Source organism: Anoplopoma fimbria, chromosome 13, assembly GCF_027596085.1.
Source record: "Anoplopoma fimbria isolate UVic2021 breed Golden Eagle Sablefish chromosome 13, Afim_UVic_2022, whole genome shotgun sequence".
Lineage (NCBI taxonomy): Eukaryota > Metazoa > Chordata > Actinopteri > Perciformes > Anoplopomatidae > Anoplopoma > Anoplopoma fimbria.
This window is the reverse complement of record NC_072461.1, coordinates 9,464,398-9,483,649: the sequence shown is the minus strand read 5'-3', so window position 1 is coordinate 9,483,649 and position 19,252 is coordinate 9,464,398. Positions and strand designations below refer to the sequence as shown.

Sequence of the window (19,252 nt, the reverse complement as noted above, 5' to 3'; positions counted from 1 at the left end):
CCGCTCCTGTCTGCCATACTGGGACCAGTTACCCTTCATAAACCCTTTAACCCAGTCACCTCAAACACTGGTCACTGTGCAAAGACAACTAACAATATAAGTTTGTGCAACAAAATTGCATCCAAAATAATAATAATTATATATATATATATATATATATATATATATTGAAAATCCCATTATAATTTGGGAGTGCTATAGAATCCAAATAAACTACAAGTACCATCAACAAATGACCGGAAGGGCGGATCAGTAGGAAGCTCATGCATAGGCTTCAAAGTGCTTATAGGAATTTGTACAAAATGGACATTATATATCTCGTTAAACTTAATGGAGACATGAATCATTCTTGTGTTGACATTCTTGAAAATTACTTTTATTTGTTTGTTCATTTTTAAATTGGTACAAACCCGTCAATGTGGAGCATTTGATCAAACATTTAAGAAATGTGTCAAGTAATAGCACATACAATAAGTTAAAACATGTCACAAAAAAGACCAGCGGGTACATAGCAAGAATGTTTTATCTACACAAAACATCCTAAAACAGCGTAGGCCTACTGAAAGATCATTGTCTTGTTTTTTTTTTCCTCTTTAGATTTATGCTCCCGTCTCATGCACACGAGACAGGGATCGCCTCACAAAAGTACCTCTTCAATCTGAGTGGGCATCATTTTCTCCTTAAATTATCCAAGCGTTTAAATCCACATGCACAGTGCATGCCCGAGACCCAGTTCAATAGGCCCACCTACAGTGTGGTGCGTGTGTGGTAGGCTGTCACCAAAATGTATACCCAATCTTATAAATAACCGTTTGACATAACACAACTTCACCTGAACACAATTAACGTGTGTGCGTAAAGACACACTCAATGAAAACGCAAATACGACGATTGTTTTGGCTCTCAGTAATTAGGGCCTTTAGTCTAGAGATCATTACAATAGTATTTATCATCAATAGTTGATAAAATCCTTTTGAATTAAGATAAATAACCCCAAACCCAAGACATTTTTTTCTTCCATTTGTCCATTTGTTTGTGTTGTCCTTTTCTTTCTGTCATTATGCCTATAGATGAAGTACAGTCTCCATTCTCTCACATTTCAGGCCTGATTAGCTCTCTCTCTCTCTCTCTCTTTCGTTTTGATCTAATAGCGGGAATAAAAACTGAAAAAGAGCCGCAGGGTGGGGATGGGAGGGGGTGGGTGGGGGGGCAGGGGAAGGGGGGGGGTGGGTTTGGAGGAGAGGAGTGCGGCGGGGTGTTTTTTTTTCCCCTAAAAAGTCACTAAGTGAAACTCATGGACACTGTGTGCTCCAGGGCTTTGCGCCGCAGTGAGGCGATGCTTGTCCCTCTCCACATGTCACTGTCCGGGGAAGTACACAGCTGCGGCGAGCCCGATACGTTTGAGGGGCCGGAGAGAGAGGCCGACATTCCGGGGAAATGCGACTGGTAGAGGTGGGACTGCAGACCGGAGCCGTTGGAGGAGAGGCCGTTGGAGAGACCCATGGAGTTTGGAGGGCCTGGGCCCAGGCTGCACTGTGACAGGGACTGCATGCCCGGCTGGCGACCCAGGGCCGGCGGGAGCTGCAGCTGGGACACTCCCGGCATCCCCGTGGCCCAGCGAGAGTCGTTGGCGTGGAAAGAGCAGAGGCTGTTCTCCATGGCGGCCGCGGCAGAGAACTGCTGCAGGCCCGGTGTCGGAAGCAGAGTTCCCGGGGAGCGGAAAACATTGGTGGTCTTCTTCCTCTTCTTCCATTTGGCTCGTCTGTTCTGAAACCAAACCTGCGAGCAGAGAGACACGACCGTGAGCCATCAGACGGACAGACAGGGGGACGTACGTCTGAAGCAGTATGAATAATAATAATAATAATAATAATAATAAAATTTTATTTATAATGCACTTTATATTCAAGAATCTCAAAGTGCTACAGAGAAAAAAATAACAAAAAACTATTAAAAGGGGGAACCTCAAAGAAAGTTTAGCTAAATGCTCTTTTAAAGAGATGGGTTTTGAGGTTCCGTTTAAAAAGAGCTGTAGTCTGTGTTAGTATTACACTGTGATGAGGGCATCGAGGCGGATGTTGGAAAAATACTGCTACAGTAGAGAAAAATACGGTTTACGCAGAATAATCTCACTAATATCTCAACACACGCAGACTAACTTTAAGGCTCGAATAGGACATTAGTGTCTATAATAATATAATATGGATAAAACAAAATAATAATAATAATAATTATAGGAGGGGAGTATATAATTGTATTCCATAGCAGGGACAGAAACATAGCGTAAAGGTGGTTGGAGATGGTGTCCTTCATACCACCCTGCTACAGAGTACTTGTAAACACAAACTCATACCAGCTGGTCTGATTCCGACCCGTGTTGAGTTATGACAAACGAAATCAACAAGACATAAATGTTGACCTTCTGCAATTGGCCTTAAGGCCTCTTATCAGAATATAATCACTGCCACTATAGCCTGATAGGCAGGACTTTGAGGTATTCATATTAGATGCCATTTATGAATCGTTCTCAAGTACATTAGCCTGTATGTAACACTAGGGGATTCCTTTAAACATTAGGCTATTGTGAATTTAAATCATTCGGCTACTGTTAACATAATAATGTTTTAAGACGCTTTGGATGGAACTGAAACTAACAAAAGGCCAGGGTTGTGAATTTCATTGTAAATAAAATAGCCTACATAAGGTGCTTTGTATACAAACTCAGCCGTCACAGGAGTATTTTTTATTGCTGTTGTTCTGCAGCAGTGAGCCGAATTATTTATCTTTCTAACATTTTATTTACAAGCAAATTAACTGTAAATCGCCCTAAATATTGTGTTGACTTTAAAATACAAATAGCCCGCATTGCTGTACATTGTCTACGTGGAAATAAAACCCACCCATCCACTTCCAAGCGCGTAACAAACACAACGACACACGTACGCAGCTAAAAAAAACAACCCAAAAAAAACAACAACAACACAGGCGCGTTCTCCGTTGGGCTTTATAAAGATTTCACCATCTTCGGGAGTGATTAATGCGCGGGCGAGGCCGTGAGTCGATGCCTCCTCCGTATTAAAAGTGAAATCTCGCTCTCATTCCGCTCAGCCATCCGTGAAACGTCGCCCAAACCCATTACACTCGGAGGGGGGGAAAGAAAATGCAATTTCTCATTCCATTAAAAAAGTACAATATATTCTAGAGTCCTATTAAGACGTCGCTGATAGAGCATTTTAAAAAAGAGGAGAGGGTGTGGAGGTGGAGGCACGCACGCCGGCCAACACGCCCACTGAAGGCTGCACCTGCACGGCCTGCACTCATGTTTACCAGCAGCGAGCAGCACCCTGGACTCCATAGAATAAAGACTTGATTATTAAGGTGACTAATGGTTATACTGGTTTTATTGCTTTCAGTGTGGATCATTTGCATGGATTTCACATCACTGGTTAATAACCCGTTCACTGTTATAAATAAGACTGAAATTGGTTGATAATGTGTTTGGTTTATTAGAGCCTTGTACGTCCCTGCATGCTTGTTATAATGCATGTCTGCATACAGTTTGTATCGTTTAAAAAGTGGTTGATTATATTAAGAAATAGATAGAAACTCAATTAATAAAGTTTGCATTGTAAATAATAATAAATAAATAATAATGAATGAATTAATTAATTAATTTCATCCCTATAAACCAAGAAAAAACAAAAATAATGTGCCAAACAATCCAACCCTGACATATTTTGTGAAGGAAATTCTTTAAAAATGTTCTCTATAATATATTGAGCATTATTTTGGCCAGGGTAATTCCCATTTGTAATGATAAAAAATGTGTCGAAAAATAATTGCCAAAGCCTAAATACCTAAAATTTAATTACATGCAATAAATGCAGGTCCAAATGAAACGAAAATTAAGCCAATGTAAAGAAAATGAAAAAACGTTCACCCCTCAATAAACTTCAATATTTCCAGACAGTCAACAGAAGTGGCGTCATGTAATATTCTTCTTCTTTTTTATTTATTTATTTTTTACTTCATGGGCGACGGATTTCAGCTCGTTATCTGCAGGTGCGAAATATTCCAGCACCTTGGACAGAGTCGCCCATATATTAGATGGGGCAGGCTTCTTAAAATGACATGTTGCTTGCTTTTGGACAAATCATGCCATATTTGAATACCATACTTTTATTTAAAATATGCTTGAGCTTGTATTTTTTTAAACAACTGTCATTTGCCCACCAGAACACAACGAATAGTATGAGAATGTGTTGACCCTTCAAATACACAGCGCTTTTTTTCCTTTGAGTAAACTAAGGCAGGATATAGTGCTAAACCTAAATAAGAAAATATTTCTAAATGATTCTGTGACTTTAATGATGCATACTAGTACTCTTAGTTATATGGATTGTAATTGGGCGTCCATCCACCCGTTAGATTTGATATTTTAAAGCATTTGCACCCAAAACGTAAAACACCTAATAGCCCCAAAGACATGTCGGTACACAAGGACCAGTGACAATTAGCTGAGTATACATTATGGAACATTTCAGAAGTGGCCAAACTATATATCTACAAACGCACATAGGGGGTTTTGGTCCTGAATCCTCTTTTCTCCAGCCTACTTTGCTCACTGCTTCCCAGATGGATTGCAAGCGAGATTTTTGACATTTGTATCGTGCTGCAAACCCCCCACAAGATCAAAATCTGGACCCAAAGCCGCACCTTACTACACCACGCGAGTGTTTGCATCCTGTAAAATCCACATTGCGCAAGTGTTTTACCTGAACTCTGGACTCAGTGAGGCCGATCCTCAGCGCCAGCTCCTCCCTCATGAAGATGTCAGGGTAGTGGGTTTTGGCGAAGCTGCGCTCCAGCTCGTTGAGCTGCGCCGGCGTGAAGCGCGTCCTGTGCCGCTTCTGTTTCTGGCTGGCGGACTGACTGGAGCTCTGCTGAGGCTGCTGCTGCTGCTGCTTCTCCTGCTCCTTCCCGTTCACCGTCATGCCGGCGGAGTTGGATCCCACGTTAGCGATGTCTTCTCCCGGCAGGAGAGTGGTTCCCTCCACGGAGTCCGAACCAGGGGCCATGTCTCCCGGGTGCCCCTGGTCTGGCACCCCACCACCCAGCCGGCACTTGAGAGCCTCTCGGTGTCCGAGTAACTCTGCAGCATCCTTCATCCCTGAGAGGATGAGGAGGAGAGAGGCTTTGAGTAAATACTTGGCAGATCTTACAGCGTAGCAGCTTTAAAGGAGAGTCACATACAAAAAGGCAACAGACGTATATCAATCCAAAGAATATAACACATAAACTCAATCTAGCTTGGCTCGTAATTTTGAATCGTAAATATTTTTGGCTGTCAGATAACTCTTTATTCCAGATAAATTACTGTAAAGAATGGCATAAAGCAACGCTAAAAACCACTTAGCTGTTAACACAATTAACTACACAGTCTATCTATCACATCACAAGATTGAAGAAGAAGTTGGAATCTTACACTGGAGTTTAGGGCCGGAGTTTAGTGATGATAACTCACCGAGCCGAGCATCCAGGAGGTCGGCATGAGAGAGCATCGCGTACCGCTCCAGGGTGAAATGCGCTCCAAAAAAATCCCACAACTTTGGGGCAATTTAAAAAGTATATATCGTCTAAATGAACGAAAATTCGGTTTGTGGTTAAAAAAAGGAGGTCCCTTGCATTATAATGTCCTTTAGAGCGACGGGGAGGCGCTTATTAGTTGAAAGAACCCGTGAGCTTCCTCAAATAAGAGCCAATCAGAGCGGGAGCTTGGAAATGTCAGCGACGTGACTCCCCCCTCTTTTTTCTTCTTCTTCTTCTGTTTTTTTTTATTTTTTTTTATACACACATACGGAAGAAGGCACGCGCGCGCACAAACCCAAACGCGCACGGAACACTACAATCCAATCCTCTGCCATTCCCGTCCTCTGATTTATTAGCTTTTCATGCTAAGATTATTCCACGTTCGACATCTTAATGTGTTTGTTTAATCTCATATAGTTAGTGCGATGACAGGACTCCTGTTTGTGGACATACATGTACAATACTGGAAGGTGAGCTCATGCAAAGACTGGGTTGGTTTTGCTCCAGGAGACATGAGCTTGTGGTTATTTGAGCCAGAACATGTAGCTATGTTCCATTGAATAAATTGCCATATCAAAATTTAAATTGTCAAAGCACTGCTATGTTTATTGGCCTGTTTATAGACAGTAACCCAGAAAAGGAGGATTCATTTCCCAAAGTCCAAAGAAATTTCGAGCTGATTACTCCTTGTATCATTATATGAAATACTGTTGTATACTGACATGTTTATCAGATTGAGGGCATTCTGTACAAATAAGTGTGGACTTTAGTCATAAAAGGAAATAAAGTGTGGGAGATGGGGAGCCTTATAACGCCAGGCCTCCATCCAGAGCCCCACATCCCTCCCGTCCTTGGATCCCAAACAAAACGAATATTGCTCCCATTCCCCCATGGCAGGTGATTTGTGGAGACAAATCGAGGAAATAAATAAATAAACGAGTACAGATGGATTTAAGCTTCGCAAGTGATCGGCCGCTTTAACTCCCATCGACTTTTCATCAACGCGGGCGCAATTAAAGGTATTTAGGCCTGTTTGGTTCAAACAAAATCAGACGTGGTGGACCCTAAACGATTGTGCCCCTTTTAGCAGTGGTCCATGAGTAGGTCTATTATACAATTAACAGGACAGCCATTGATCTGCGCTCCACTCCTACTGCTCCAGACAGTGCTGGTACACAGAGGGCTTTTGGCAGATGTCAGGGTGAGCCTTGTGAATAGACCACCGCCTGGGACCAAATAGGTTTTCTTTGCAGCCGCACAAAGGAGGCGTCCGAGCGAGTAGTCTTCCCTCTCCTCCTGCACCACATAGGCTACTCATCCTCCATGCTCCTGGACTGCAATGTGCCGGGGACGCAAGGAAGTATAGCCTATGTGGCACAGCAGGAAAACTTAAGGAAACGGGACTGGTGCATGGTCCACTGAGATGAGGACGGTTCAGCAGAAGCAATCAGCAGCAGCAGCAGCAGAGGCTCGACTCGTTTGATTCAGACGTGTAGTCCAGGAGAGAGGAGAGGGACCCCCGTGTGTTTGTGTGGAGTTGTAAGGCCAACCCTGCGTTTGTGAGGGGCTTGAGCCAGGAGAGACGGTCTGTATGCTTTGGAAGCCGTTTGATTTCCAATTTAATGAGAGACAATTGATGTTATACAAAAATAAATTAATACAACTTTGTGGTCGAAATGAACTCATTTGGGGTCAGAGATAATCTTTATTTTTTTTGTTGTTAAATTACTAGCACTGTGCATACATAATAAAAAATGTGTGATGCCATTGTGTGCATATCGAAAGAAGTGAATTTAAAAATAAATTGCATTTATTCAATTCTAATTTAGGATTATTCAATAGGATTATTCAATTTATTATCACAGTCATTTTTTTTAAATATCATAATTGTTATTAGTGTTATAATAATATTATTAAATTGTGTAGGGTAAGTAGCAAATGTGTGTTATTTCTAAAGAAAAAATAAGAAATAATTATCGTACAGATATTGATCTAACAGCAATAATAGGAAAACAAATAATATTTGTTTTTTTATTATTTTAAGTATCATTAGCTATGCCTTCAAAAAACAATGCTTAATTCAAAATCATTTATCTGGACGTTCTGTTTACAGAAGATGAGGCCCGTGTAAAAATAAAAAAGGTTGCAGTTATTGTTGACTACTCATCTGATTCCTATGTGATAATAAATATTGATATTGTGGTTTGTTGCGGTGAAAACAGCCCCGAATAGCATGACATCCCCTCAGCTGTCCGACCCTCAGACTGTAACTTATTGCTGTAATAAGAGGAACCCACTTGAAATGGGTCTATGTCTCACTCAGCCTCCCTAACTGGACCGCATCAATCTTCCCCAGTAAAAACACACTCACATACAATCCTCCCGGGTTAATGCGGCGCATCTGAGTGCGGAACGGCTGTTTACACGCGAGGAGACACTTTTAATGGAAGCGCACCAAAAAACAAATGCAATTTTGCAGAGCAATTTCAAAGACCAAGAATTCCGTGTCCACCCTCACTGAGTTTTTCTTTTATTTTTTTTATTTTTTTTTTATTTTTTTTTAGCAATCAAACGTTAAATCCATTGCTCATATGGGCCTTTGCAGAGCAGGTTAAGAATAAATGCAGGTAACAGAAGGCAGATGCGGGGATAAAATCCTTTACACCACCAACCAAAGTGTGACATGGAGCAGCAGGCGAGCTGGCTGTTTCTCATGTTCAGGCCTATATTGCATCACCTCGTGGCCATCTGCATCCACTCACTTATAGAAATCTTAAAGGGAAATCGATTTTCCATCTGCAGAAACGGCTCTCTAACAAATCACACTGTAACTTTGTGCAGCCGATGTGATGACAGTCGGAGGGATAAGAAACAGGCCAATAAATGTTTCTTCCGAGCACCGAGAGATGCACAGAGCGGTTGGGGGTTGGGGGGGGGGGGAGCCACAGACCGGCAAACCCATTAGAGGCTCCCCTCTCCGGCCACCCGGCCTGTCTGCACCACCCCGCGCATCTCATGCCCCAATTAGGCCCTCTGCCCTCCGCCTGCTCCCCGTTACTGCGTGATCTGGCGGACAGGGCGGTAATCACGGCTTCAAATAAAATAATCAGCGAAGAAGAGCGATTTCCTTAATGAGGAAGAAGAGGCGCGTGTCACGGAGAGGTGCGGTTGGTTGCGGCGTGGGCGTGCGTGCGTGCGTGTGCATTGGTGGTGGTTGACGGGGGGTTTATTAAAATAGCAACGAAAGGCACAATGTAGGGGACATTAACACAGTGGTGTTCAGAGTCTCAGCAGCTTTACAAATGTCTCATTACTTCTGCTGTTACTAGTTGACCTCGTGCTCAGGTGGTTATGTGTTTGGGGTCATTGGGGATGAAGAGAAACAGACACCAGGTTAAAGTTAAAGAAACACGTGGTTCATCAACATGGTGTCATGCCAGTCAAAATGAAACATAAAAGGTGGAAGGTCGGAAAAGTGCATTACATAGCATCACTGTGGCACGAATGTTATGTTGGGTGGACTTTTGAGTTTTTATACATGTGTTGTGCGTTTTAGAGCCAAAATCAGGAGAAAGATTTTTAACACGAAGCCAACAATGCCTCCAAAAGAATCAATTGTTCAATTCACCACCACCTTACACAGCCTCAAATCAAAACTCAACATAACTACAGCAATCCTGGTTCCCTCTTCAGGTGAATGCAGAGGGGCCTTTAGGGTTTAATACAACTGGGTCATGATTTAGTGACTAACAGTAGCTGACTTTCACCAAAAGGGCCATAAATATTGATTATGCAGCTTAAACTCTCTTACACAATTAAGAGACTTTAACGTCTGATTAGTCACCTAATTGACTAAAAGGTGGCGGCCCTAAACATCACACGCAGTCAATGAAAGAACCAACAACAAAAGATCAGTGGGACTGCTGATGGTTAATATGCGCGTACAAATCATAGATGTTTAGTTTCAACACTGAGACTCAGAGGGGCTGGACCTGCCAATACATGGTGCCAAAAACCCATTTTTTGGTATTTCCCAATTGTGTATATATCATATATATATGGTTACTAGTGACATATTTCTGCCCCATTTATAATAAATAAAATGCTTTTAATGTGTGGTGATCAATTTAAAATCCAAACTGGACATCTTGGAAATGCAGCAAAACAAATATATGAAATCTGTTTTGAAAGTTTATAGTCTGAGAGTATCTGCGGTTTGCAATACAATTCTGATAAAAGCTTGATTCCACTTGATCATGAGTGCTGTGTGTTTCTATTATTTCTTACTACTGGCAGCAGTGTAAAGCAGCCCTGCTTGAATGTGCTTTTTGTCAGTGTTTTTCATTTAATTTACGGGCATCTATTTAACTTAATCACATTTCAAACAGAAGCGAAATATTGAACTAACAAGGTTAGAGTATTAAGCCTGTAATCTATTGTATTTACAGTCTGACCTCGGTCATTTAGGCCTCCTACAGCTGCCCACAGATCTAATTCCTTCTCCTCCCCGACACCTTGACTTTCCCTCCAGTTCTGCTCCAGCTATTAGAATATGTTCGTTCTTAAGTCCGGTCATTAGTTAGGTCCATTACTGTGGCTCCATCATTAGGAAGCTGTAATGCATCATTGAAGGTAATGAGTGCCTTACATTACAGGTGCCAGCGAGCCTTAGACACACTGAATGAGACCTTTTCCCTCCACACTGCAGCCGAAAACAACTCCATTTTTACTCATTATTTAAACACAAAACCGTGAGTGAGGGCACATCGAGGCCTGACCAAAGATCTGATGTAATATTTAATGCGTTAACCAGCGAGAGATGCTTTGGGAGAATGTAGATGGTTAAGTAAAACGCCACACCACTGCTGATTTGATAGTTCTAGATGGTGAGAATAACGTGTGGCTACTCTTGTGGCAAACGGACATACATGTATCCTCGCACACATACCTCCTGTGCACACTCGTGCTCCTAAAATACCAGATAAAAGGGGAGGACTTGGGTCAGTAGTGCCTCTGAGTAGCTTGAAATTAGAAACATGTGCTGGTAATTATCAAACTGCAGCAAAGCCACGTCGTGCAATTTAATGCCTCAGCAAATTAAAGAATAAATGGGATCAGTCTCTTTGACCTTGCTCACTCCGACTTGCCGAACTTGATCTACCTGATACTTCAAGTGGGTGACTCGCTCATTCTGAGACACATATAGGCATGCATGCACACAAACACCCCCCCCCACACACACACACACACAAGAAGGCCAATGTATAATATATATGGAGAGAAAGAGAGTAAGAGAGAAAGATGCATGTTCACATAAACACACATCCTAAAAATGAGTTGATTGTGTGATGGTAGGAAAAATATGAAAGATATGCATTGACCTATGGAAAATAATATGAGAAGGCACACACACACTTGTTGTATTTCTTTTGTCGCCTCACATCTTCCTTGTGTTCTCAGCGCGTTCCTCACCCAGCCAGTTCAGCTCGTCTCTCACTTCACAAATCCCACACTTTCCCATCCATCCATTCTCTTTATCATCCTCTCCCCGTCTCCTCCCTCTCCCTCTCTCTCTCCCTCTCTTCCCTCCCCTCCATCCACTCCGCCACATTTCTACCGCTTCTCTGCTAAACACTGCGCACTATACCCCTCCCAAGATTAATTGATCATCAATTTAGCTCTAATTTGGACCAAGTCAGCTGGTAAATGGGGCAGTTTTCCCTGATTGTTAGTGAAATGTGTGCAAGTACATTGATAAATTTTGATTATTTATCAATTACAACCAAATGAACTAAATCTATTGAATAAATTCTAGCCTGATTGCCATAATAGAGTTTGAAAATATGGCTATTGATAATGATTCCGGCTAATAGTCTTTTCCGGCCGTGGTTGCCGGCTTGTCGGAATGACAACACAAAACTCATTTTTCACAGAATCAGCTGAGTGAGTGCGAGGCCGATCTTTCATTAATCAGTCACATTACGGAGCTGATACGCCGTAATACGCGACGCTTTCCTCAGAAAGACTCAAACACTTTGTCATATTTTATGTCAATTACCAGTCATTTCGTTGTGTTCCATCAAGACATCATGTAATAGTTAACATATGCTAAGGTAAAGCTCCCCTGTCCCGCCCACCAGGAGCTCCATTGAAGGATGCCTTCTCTGTGTTTGGGGGGGAGAGAGAGAGAGAGAGAGAGGGGGGAGAGAGAGAGAGGGGGGCTGGTGATGAAATGGGCCCTGCTCTTAATTTCTTATTTTCCTGAGGTGAGGCGCTTATGGGAAGGGTGGAGCACCGTTTTATTTATTTTTTTAAATGGACCTGCCACCGTGTTTTCCCAAAGTTAATGGAAAAGCAGCTTGCTGGAAAATAGGAGAGGGAAAAATTGGAATTAGGTTCAGAGGCTTTCCTACACAATAACAATGGATAACTACCCATTTCAGCACTGACATACAAATTAGGGCTGTTATATTTTCACAGCCTGACGCTATTAACTAAAAGTGATCTTTTAGTTTTTTAATAATTTGTAAGAAAGGTGTGTGACATGAATGCTCGGTCTTAAAATCGTATTAAAAAAACTAAAATGACAAAATGCCATTAGAAAATAACCTACTAAATAAACTATGTAGAAATGGTATAGCGTGAAATATCGCTCCGTACTGTTCAGTGATTTGATCTTAAATGTGTCTTGCCTCTTTAGCCAGACCAGTGGGAGAAAAAAAGCAAAGAGCTGATCTATCAGCCTTCCTTTTTAATCAATGATATGAGCCCCTCTGCACCAATCATGGCTGCTGGAAGCAACTTAATGATCAGCATTTAGACTGGGCAGGTAAACCGCTGCGCTATAGAGCCAACACAGGGGCCAACTGCAGGTGAATTAACCCAGTCCAGATCTAATATGCTGGTGTCAGCTCTGGTTAGTTCGTGGCTAACCGTGGCCTGTATTGGCAGTGGCATAGCATCCAACATTGTCTCCCTCATATGCCAGCAGGCAGCTATCTATAATCGATGGCCACTTTTAATTGGACAGGCTGTCTGTTAGTGGACATCGAAGGTTGTGCGAGGGGGGGGCAACCCTGTATTTACCACATGGTTATCAGGGACAAATGGGTCGGGGACGTCGAACGTGTTGTCTATAAAAAGCCAATCAAGGCTTCTGCTGTTGCATGACAGTCAATTATATTTGAAAATTTTACACAGTGACCCTTAACATATTATCCAAGTCATAAATACTGTGATAGACGTGGATTGATACGTTTATTCATCAATATTTTCTTCTTAATGATCCAAACTAGGCACATTATTTGTCTGGTGTTGAGCCACTGTGCTACCAACAACTTCAATCCCTGATTATTGTAAAGGCACTGCCATTATATTAACTCTGTAAACTATAACTGCAATCCAACAGTTTGCTATCTTACACACAAATTGTTTCCATTGCTACGATAATAAAGATAACACAACATTAACCCAAATGTAATTTACACCTAATTGTACCGAGTGGGCCTATTATATCGCAACATAACTCGTTTCCCTCCTTTAAAAATATACGGGTTTAAGATATGGAATCAATACAGTTGGACAGAAATATTGTCACTAATGTAGTCAATAAATGAAATCAGACGCTATTAGCCTCATTTCTATGGTGAGGCAAGGAGGTCAGAGAAGAGGAGAAGTGTGAATTAATTCTCTCTAAGCCGGAACGACCTACTGATGCTGGGTTGAAAGGCTTTTCATTCCGTATCCACAAACTATTCATTATTTCCAGGATGAACTCCGCAGAGGTATAGGGCTACACTGCCTTGACTAATAGGCCTAAGTGACTTTTCCTTTATTTCGCCTCTTGATTTGAACCTCAGAGGTGAGCAAGCCATGGGCACGTTTAAAGACATGCACCCAGATCTGCGGCTGCATACGTTTAAAATAGGCCAGCATCATTTGAGGCACCATCTGATGCACATTAACTGTCCTTCCTAATTTCTCCCACACGGTTGATGATTGCTTCCCCCCCAATCCCAGGCCTCTACTCTGCTCTATTTTCCTTTCTATTTTATTACCAAGCTACCATTTTTTCTTTTTCTTTTTTTTATGGCTGTGAGGAAGCTAGAAGCAGGAGATGGAGGGCCACCGGTGGACATGCTGCTTTTGGCGCAGCCTCTAATTGATATTGAGCGAGCTGTTGGTGAGGAGCGCACAGGGCCACTGCTGGCTAATCTACGCTTTAATCAGCGCGTGTAATGAGAGTGGCGGCACGCTCGGAGAGAAAGAGAGACTTACAAGCAACGTCTGTCAGGGTCCGGGGGAAAATATTGGCTCTAATTGTCGTGATTAAAAGAAAACTAGAGGACTTTGGGCTATTTTAGAAGAAGAAGGTGTGAGGGGGTGGGGATGGGGGTTTGCTTTCCTTCAGCACCACCTGAGCTGAGCCCTCAGCCGCTGTCCAGGGTGCTGAACTTGCAGACGCAGGTAACTGAAACACGGACCACTGGTGAAAAAACATGTCTTTGCTTCTCTGGATTCTCGCAATCATTGGTGCCTACATCTTAGGAGGACCTGATCACCATTCTGGTGAGGTAAGCTAATTAGTGAACAGGGCTGCTATTGTAACGGAACAATCCGTACCGAAGGGAGAGGCAGGAGGAGAGGCAGGAGGAGAGGTAGGCCGCAGACTGAATAGCAAGCGGAACATTAGCAGAGGTGTGTGCGGGAACACTGTCTGGCAATTAACAGGGCATTAGAGATGACACGCACTCACTCACTCACTCACTCACTCACTCACATGCACAAACGGAACCACGCATGCACGCAAACACACGGGCCTACACATCACACGCACACAGCCTCGTATACATATATATATATATATATATATATATATATATATATATATATATATATGTATAGATATACACACATGCATGTATACATTTGCACAAAGCATTGCAAGTGTTTGTGTATGTGACCATAAGAAAAGAACCCCCATGCACAATATCATGACATTTATGAATATGTGATAAATAAACAAATAAAACTGAAATAACTAACAAACTCAAAATTTGGCAAACACAGTTTAAACAATAACTAAACATTTTAAGTGAGTCAAGTCTTTACTGCAGGTTCTCGTTGCATGCCATTGCACAGGTGTATCTATTTTTCTGATCACTCATAGTATGACTGAAAGAAGGGAGAGGTAGGAGAGGGGAAAAAAACTGTTCAGGGCAGCCGAGCGCCATTTTACACCCAGAGCCTCAGCAAAGCTGTCTGACAGTCTGCCTGCGGCTGAGATTAGCCTCATCTATCCGGTGTCAGTGACGGTCGTGTCCAGAAAATCACAGCATAAACGGGTCTGACTGAGGTGTGAGTGAGAGGGAGGGAGAGAGATAGTGAGAGATGGAGAGAGAGAGAGAGATAAGAGAAAGAGAGATTACTCATACAAACAGACTGAAATAGACTGCAGTGCTGTGGGAATGTGCAGGGAGGGGAGGGATGAATTGGGTTTCCATGTGACAGAAACAGAGCACACCTCAGTCTTCCCCTGGCCGGATCCACTTCCTGTCCCGGGTGCTAACACTTTGTCCTTTCATCCATCACACCTGCATTTATTCATACACAGTATATGAACAATGCACACACTCGACGCACGCGCAACACATTCTTGTTTTTCTCTTTGTGTAAATAACACAATTGATGTGTAAGCGTTGCCTGTATTTCAAGAGATAGGTCGTTTTTATTATCACATAACTGGAGAGGGATTCCCCCCCCCACCCAACCCCATCCTACCCCGACAAAATGAGATATCCACCAGCCCAACACAAGTGACAACTTCTCTAACAAAATGATTGATAGCACAAACTGGTGAGAAATCATGGCACTTTTTAAAGGTTAGGAGGCACCTGCGATCATTGGCTGACAAAATGATTACACTTGCACAAAGTGGGCCCTGTAAATTTAAGAGATATGACTGATGAACCTCGGCTGCTGTTGTTATAAATGATATTGTGTTTCGTCTAATTTACATGCAATCATTTGTAAAATGAAGCGACTACTGGGAAATTGGAGAACTAAAACGTTGCTAAATGTTAAAAATGTGTACGAAAGAAATTATAATAATCTGGGGGCCATAGGTTAAATCACACACTGTAAATATAATGTAATAGATAATTTACCTGCAGACATTTTGTTATTGAACCAGGACCTTTAAGATGTTATTATTTGAGTATTATTCTAATTAATAATTCCACACCTGTTGTCTATTAAAAATAAATAAAGCATATTTTAATTGAGCTGTATTTCTACCTTTATTTTATAATAATATTTGTAGGAATAAAATAAAAAAAGAGCTGACGCGTTTCCGCGTGTGCTCCCCATTTGTAAACGTCCGGTGGGCCGGAGGAATGGAGATATCAGGAGCGATCGCATTTATGAGGCTTTCTGACAAATAGGCGCAGTTACGCTCCGCCAGCGCGCTGCCTGTTTACTTAGACCAGCTCCATTTCAGCGCCAGGCGTTTACGGAGCGTGTACGTGCGTTTGTATTGACGTGCGTGTACGTGTGTGTGTGTGTGTGTGTGTGTGTGTGTGTGTGTGTGTGTGTGTGTGTGTGTGTGTGTGTGAGCTTCGTCCACAGATGGCCTGGTGACCTTGGAGAGGGTCACCTGTGAGGAGGCGATGCATCCCGTGGAGTCAGAAGACAAACCAGAGCTTCGTGGACGCAGACAGCTCCAGCAAACCTTCCAGCCTGCGGAGCTGCTGAAGTTCTGAAGGTGATTGCGTGATTTTCTTCCCCCCCCCTTGTGCATATGCACATGCCGACGTCCTGTGTGCACTCCGCCTCTCCGGGGCTTCTCTAACTGCCTATTATGGCTCATATTGGAGCGACCCGGAGTCATCTCCTTTACAAATAAAGTGCCTTTGAAAGAGATTAGAGAAATATGTAGGAATTTCAGCTTAATTTGTTTGATCATTCCACATTACGGAGCAGCGTAGTGCTCAAATGTGATAACAAGTTTCCTGTTCCTTTCATTATGTAAGAGGAATTAGACCTCGATAGGATTTCACTGGGGCGCGGTGGTCCCTCGGATGAAATGTAATTTGTGGGGAGAATTTGTTGTATCTGTCACAAATATTCCCAATTAGCCGCGTAATTATTTGAGGGTTTCTGCAATTACGGCTTAAACCGGTAAATTTGAAGCCGTAGCTGTCCCTAATTGGTCTAGATTTGATATTTTGCATATTTGCATAATGAGGAAATTGGGAGGAAATTGTGTTCACCCATTTGTGAAAAATTCTATGAATTTTATGAATCTGAAAGCCATCCCCCTTGCGGTCGGTGACTTTGCCTCAGCTCCCAGAGGAAGCGGGGGCGGGGGCGCGCGGGGCACGTTCACGAATCCACGTGCGCTCGAGACGCACTCGATGAGGGTGAAAGCACGAGCTTTACAGTACTCTCGGCAGGAAATGTGGCAGAAATCCAGCCATTGTAAATAATATGGTATAATAAAGAATACAAAATAAATATATATATTATTTATCATTTAATACTATTTTTATATTTAATATAATATTAGCTTTCCCCATACAATCACCATATCTATGCAAGGGTATGAATAAGAATATACATTTCCAGTGGAATTTACTTAAGGCATCAGATCACTAATTTATCAAGCATTAGCAGAAGGAAAATGGTTATCTTTTTCATTTTCCATCAGTTAACAAACAATATGGCTGTATGGTTTTATGAAGAAGTCTTTGATTTTGTCATTAGGTTTCTATTAGATAATTCATCCAGATTGGTCTGTGAGACTTAATTATGCATTATCACAGTGTGCTGATTGATATTGAGAAAGCTAAGTGTTCTATGTAATTGGTAATAAAGAAGGTAATTTTAGAAATTTGTCCAATCAGTAATGATTATGAGGCTGTGAGTAGGTAATGATGTTAACCCTAGTTGCCTCTTACACAGTCCACCTCTAGCATATCAAATCTTAAATATAATAAGCTTTACAAAAAGAGGAAATGCCCTGCTCAGGCACATTAACACTATTAGAAATATATGTAGTTTCTCGAATTAATGAGAATTTAAGAAATTAGTTTGAGAGGCCAAACGTCAGGTACAGTAAGACACTTCACCTCAGAGGTGATTATTGGATACAATATGACATGAAGGCTCCACCTGGTAACAGTGGTGGTGGAGTGTGTGTCCTCCTCATGTAAGGGCTTTAGCCCGCTGAGAGCCGTATATCAGAAGGCAGTAAAAGAGAGACGCTAAGAGCACTGATGAATGTCTGAGAGATAGATGTGTTACGTGACCTTGGTACATTACACTCTCCTTCAAAGCCGCAGCAATGAAGATTAGTATAGTCTTATCCTGCCACGCCAAGTGTGTGTCTGTGTGTCTGTGTGTGTGTGTGTGTGTGTGTGTGTGTGTGTGTGTGTGTGTGTGTGTGTGTGTGTGTGTGTGTAGTCTATTGGCTGCATCTGAGCAACTTTACCATAAATGTCTTAATTGTTTACAGGAATGATAACATAAATGTGACTTCATTTTGTCTGCTTATGAACTTATTGTTTTTTCGCCCCTTTTTGTTTGCATGTACATTATGGAAATGTCTACATTTTATACTTATAATTGAAATATTTTGAAATTGACCGTGAGTGCAACCCACAAGCCACAATGTTGCTTTATAATATAATGAACAATGCATTTCAGCATAAATTAATCTGCAATTTTTTTTTAATTAATCAAGTAATTGCTTGGTCTACAAAATGTTAAAACAAATTAAAAAAAAGAAAAATAATCACAATTTCTGTCTGACAACAGTTCAAAACACAAATTATATATATATATATATATATATATATATATATATATATATATATATATATATATATTTATATAAATAAATAAAGGAGTTAGATAACACAGAATGCTTCATAAATGATTGAAACAATTTACTGTTTACCAACGTGGTTTGATTCATTTTCTGCCAAGTCGACTAATTGTACAGCTCCATTTAAATTTAATTTCCTCTTTATCCCAGTATAACATGGAAAATTCTCTCCAATCAAGGTTGTAGTCTGTGAATAGGTGACATTCAAGTCATATAAGGTTGTAACCGAACAGTAGCTATTTCAACATAAGAACATTTGGCTTGTGGAGAGAAAAATTTGGATCTAGTCCGTCAGTGGAGACACTGAATTACTGCAACCGTGGTATTATTAAGAGGGAGAAGCAAGCCAAAAAACAAACACAATCACGTTGATTTATGGGAGGGACATCACACAAAATATCTTTCTTTAATATTTGCGGGCAGCTCATAAAATAGGCTGCATAATAATTTCACCATTTCATGGGATATTAGACCATAATGACCACAGTCCACCCCTCTACACCCCACAGCCCTACAGGCTACACACACATACAGATATACACCTCAACCCCTGGGCAGACCAGTGTCGGGGCTAATTTATAGGTGGAAATGAAAGGCAGGCTTAATGTAATGGCTCCTTACAGCCATGAGATATTACTCGCACCATCACTCCGCGGGTTCAGAAAGAGGAAGATTTGGAAACAAGAAGGAATGTGGATTACAGGAGAGAGCAGGTCAAGAGAGAGAGAAAGAGAGAGAGAGAGAGAGAGAGAGAGAGAGAGGGGAGATAGAGGCTAA

At 41.7% G+C, this 19,252-nt stretch overlaps 1 protein-coding gene across 1 annotated transcript; it reads right to left on the bottom strand.

The window, feature by feature from the left end:
* Positions 1–1,281: 1,281 nt before the first annotated feature.
* LOC129101687 (homeobox protein orthopedia B-like) lies at positions 1,282–5,561 on the bottom strand. The gene is made up of 3 exons (XM_054611590.1): positions 5,525–5,561; positions 4,776–5,170; positions 1,282–1,779 (listed from the first exon to the last, which is right to left on the bottom strand). Exons 1-3 carry the CDS (start codon positions 5,559–5,561, stop codon positions 1,282–1,284), a joined length of 930 nt encoding a protein of 309 aa, XP_054467565.1.
* Between the last annotated feature and the right edge of the window lie 13,691 nt (positions 5,562–19,252).